General features: G+C 43.3%; 1 protein-coding gene across 1 annotated transcript; it reads right to left on the bottom strand.

Moving 5' to 3' along the window:
* Window positions 1-259: 259 nt before the first annotated feature.
* Window positions 260-2191, bottom strand: LOC101757788. Its single transcript, XM_022828521.1, has 5 exons — window positions 2136-2191; window positions 1963-2016; window positions 1790-1857; window positions 1506-1699; window positions 260-444 (listed from the first exon to the last, which is right to left on the bottom strand). Exons 1-5 carry the CDS (start codon window positions 2189-2191, stop codon window positions 376-378), a joined length of 441 nt encoding a protein of 146 aa, XP_022684256.1. The 3' UTR covers window positions 260-375.
* Window positions 2192-4177: the final 1986 nt, after the last annotated feature.

The raw sequence follows: 4177 nt of genomic DNA, 5'->3' as shown, positions 1-4177 counted from the left end.
CCCCGGCATTTTACCAATCCACCGTTTCACACTTTCACTCCAGTGGCAACGAATAAATAGTACTATTTTTATGGCTAACGGATGAGTAAAACTATTTGTCGGCAAAGTGGCGAGCAAATTTGCTAGCTCATGGTTCCTAGTGAGGTCTTATTTGGATCTCGTCATCTAAAATTTAGCTGCTTAGCTGAGAGCAAGCTAAACAATTAAACTTTAGCTGATAGGTAAGATACTGGTTAAACTTTAGCTAGGGATCTAAATAGGAGCTAAAGTTTGGTGGGATTCAAACAGGAACAAGTGTCTGCAATGTTCTGCGAAACAAAAGCTGCCTGATTTTCTTTTATTTCTCTCCTCTCCTTGAGCTCTGCTTCTCCAAGGTTACTCCTTGACGACCTTGTCGATTACAGGATCGACTATGGAATCGATCTTTTCCTTTATCTCGTCAACCTGCTCAATGATGTAAGTGAGAGAGCTAGTTAACCTCGTACATACATATTGGCAAGGTGTAGTAAAGCTGCACATTATTATGAGGATATTAGTACTACAAATTGGTGCTATGGAAATGTGGCTTCCTGTCTTTTGAAAAAAAAGAGAAAATGTGGCTACCTAAAGAACTGGTGGTGAATTGAACATATGAAAAAAAAATCCACTTGATGCTCCTAGTTATTCTCGCTTTATTCAGCTTATACAAAATAGTTTACTTATTCCACTTGCAGTGTCCTTCACGACTAGCAACCTAGCTAGTGGTGACATGCAATGCAAGTCACTATCACAAGGCTAGGAAGATTACAATCTACAAATCATCACGTATCTCCAGATACCGAATTCAGCAAAGAACAGCAGTAGCTGGTCCCTTGCAAGGCTGTACAATGACTCAATGAGCTCTAAGCAATAGCAAGTTAGCAATATCAGCAGCAGTCGTAATCGACGGTGAGGGCTTGTTTAGTCGACTGCGACACTTTGCCAATACGAGTGAGATGTAGCGAAGCCTGGCAAGTAACACCTTTTATAGCAAGAAAACTGTTCACCATAGACCAAACATGTTTATATTTTAAGGCTAGGAAAGTTAATTATTTGAGAGGATGAAAGAAAAACGTACAAAAGTTTGGCGAGCCAAAGAACTGGTAATATATTGAACACGGGCAAAGTAAATCAAACTACCCCACTCCTAGTCCATGCTCGTACTAAGTTATTCGCCTTCTCACACTATTCAGAGGAGAATTTTTTTCTCTCTCATAAAATGAATTTATCGTACCCAGTGACCAATTTTTTCTACATTTGAACTGAAATAACATGGTACAGTACTTGACATGCAAGCTGCAGTCACATTGCTAGGCAGATTACGATCGTTTGACTTGCAAGAACATATCAAAGAACAGCATCAGGTATTACTAGCTCGCAAAACCGTATCATGAGTTTTTAAGTAATACTCCTATATAGCGCAGCAGCAGCGACTGTAATCGAAGCCTAATTACTAATGTAGCAATAGATTGCGTAGTTAAACTAACCTTCTCGATCAGGGCCTCGGCTTTATCGGCATCTTCCTCGACCTCATCTGCGACCGCCTTATTCTTGGAGGCTGCCTGCTTGAGCATCTCATTGCCGGGGAAAGCGTCAGCGACCTCGTCGGCGATCTTCTCCGTCTCCTCTGCCACTTTGTCGATCACCTCGATCGCAGCCTCTGCTGCCTTCTCCACCTTATCTATCACGGGAAAAGTTGCAAAAAAAGTTTAGTCATATCATGTTGAGATGACTTGAAAAGGCGACGAATATTTGATCTCGGGTATACTACCTTTCATTGCTCTGAACTGTCTGTAAGCAGGTACTGCAAATATGATAGCAACAACCAACCATTGGACCTGAGGAGGAGATTGGTTTTGAAAGCGAGAAGCCAATTAATCAAACAGATTCAGAAACACTTGAACAGTGATGGAACATGCAGCGATGTAACTGATCTTCCCTTACCATTGAGGAATGCCCGGAATGGGAAGACTTCCTCCTGACAGATTTGCAGATATTCTGAAACAAAAACAGGTGAAACTTGACACGCTCACACGCAGCCGTTGTAGCTGCATGAAACTTGCTGTACATGCCAAAGATCAAGACAAGTTTGAATGAAGAGAGAAAGATGCACATACCGTTTGGTTGATCTTTTGGTCGGGAAGCGGGCATTGTTCATGGCTGGAGAGTTCATCGTTAAGCCGGTAAGACATAGCCGCTGATGAAGAGCCGATGTGGTGGTCACCGGTTTGTTCCCGCGACGGCGAGGAGGAACCACGGATGCATGAAGTATAAGAACCACGGATTGCACGAAGTATAAGAAATCGGTGCCCGTAGTTTAAGAGAGGGAGGGGGTAAATTAGACAAATTTAAAATTCTTAACCTATGACTTCCATTAATTGCTTCAAAATATAAAATAGATCGTGCTATCCAGATGTGCAATTTATGGTTGATCTAGTGATTCATCCTGCCAAAAATAATTTTTGCAACCTAGAGTCAATTTTAGCAAGGTACTACTCTAGAAAGTAAAGCACCCAAGTTGCAAATATGAAATGCGAAAACGTAAGGGAGTGGGTTAGAAAGAATGCAAACTCGGCACCACGATTTATCCCGTGGTATCGGTAGGCAAATGCCACCCATAGTCCACGTTGAAGCTCCACTAAGGATATGCTCTCAGTCACCAAATCTCTCCCGGTCAAGATCCTAGACTCGTCACAAAAGCTTGTGCCAAGCTGGATGAGAATTTTGCTACTGAGGCAAGGCTCACCACTCTCTCTTCCGGTCACCTTGAAGTTGTATCCACTACAGAGCTTCTCCAAGAAGAAGGGGGTCTCCTTGTCCCCCGCACACGGTCGTCGACGCCGTTCCACACCAAGCTGGAGGGTCGAAGACTTGCCGGCGAGCCACCAAGGCTCCAAGGCGCCGGCACACCTTGTACACTTGTGGTTCACTCCTTGAACCGATCACAAGGCAGGCACACCTTACACTCTCTCCTCTCTAGGCCTATCCTAGCACTAATCACTCTTCTAAGCTTGTGCTAAGCCTTTAATAGTATGTATTTTGTAGCATCAGAATAAGTGGTGCTACTGTACGCCCCTCCGTATTTTGGTCATAACTTCCAACTCCGAACTCCGATTTAGATGACCTTGTACTTGTTGGAAAGCTTATGAAATTCTACGCAAGATTCTCAAAAAGTCCAGACATTTTGATCAACTTTTAGCATTGGATAAATGATCTAAAGGTCCGACACATACAAATTTTCAAGCGTCGGACTTTCCGGTACCCCTCTCACCTATTTGTCAACTTCTTTGAAGATTTTGACAAAGTAAATATGCAAACTCCGATGGTAGCATTGGATGATCCTGTGTATGCCCTTGAATGTTCATCAAATCATCTGTTGAGTGTATTTTTGTAAGCACTGGATATTCCTCTGCTTAGTCCAATGGTACCATCGGAACTTTCTGTGCGCATTTTTCAGCACATCTTATTTTGGACATAACTTTCTACTCCGGAGTCCAATTTTGATAATTTTGGACTCTACGGAAAGCTTGTGAAGTATTATACATGATTCTGTAGAAATCCAAGCCATTTGATCAACCCAAAAATAATTATTTATGGGACAAGTTCAATTCATTCCTCTCTTTGTTACAGCTTCGGTATCTTTCTTTGTGATGCATCAACCTATGAAACTCTACCAGTGCTCATTCTTAATACACATGTTAGTCTCAATGATAATATTGTCATTCAATCACTAAAATCACAATCATCGCCTAGAGGGCCATTTTTCTTACAATGAAGTGCCCAAGGTTACGGAAGGAACAGAAGAACGGAGCGCGGCCATGGGATCCGCTACGGATCCCCTTGTTCGTTTCTGCGTCGGGTCGTCATTCATTCTTCTGGACCTGCGATTCCATGGCTCTGTACGTGCGTCACAGTAGGCGGTTGTGTTCGACGTACTGTTCGTCCAGGGCCGACAACCCCCCCCCCTGTCCACGAGCGGTGTGGTGAATAGCTTCGATCAGTAGGGTCGCCATGCTGTTTGGACTTTGGTGACTACCTTCCCTAGCTTCTTCCATGTCGTGTAAAATGCCACACGGCCTCCACGCCACTGCTAGGCGCTGAATATGGCCGCGACAATGTATATATAAGCAGTGAGACTTTGAATTAATGATCAGCTCCC

The sequence above is a fragment of the Setaria italica genome, chromosome VII (genome assembly GCF_000263155.2).
Source record: "Setaria italica strain Yugu1 chromosome VII, Setaria_italica_v2.0, whole genome shotgun sequence".
NCBI classification, from domain to species: Eukaryota; Viridiplantae; Streptophyta; class Magnoliopsida; order Poales; family Poaceae; genus Setaria; species Setaria italica.
This window is presented reverse-complemented; position numbering and strand designations above follow the sequence as displayed.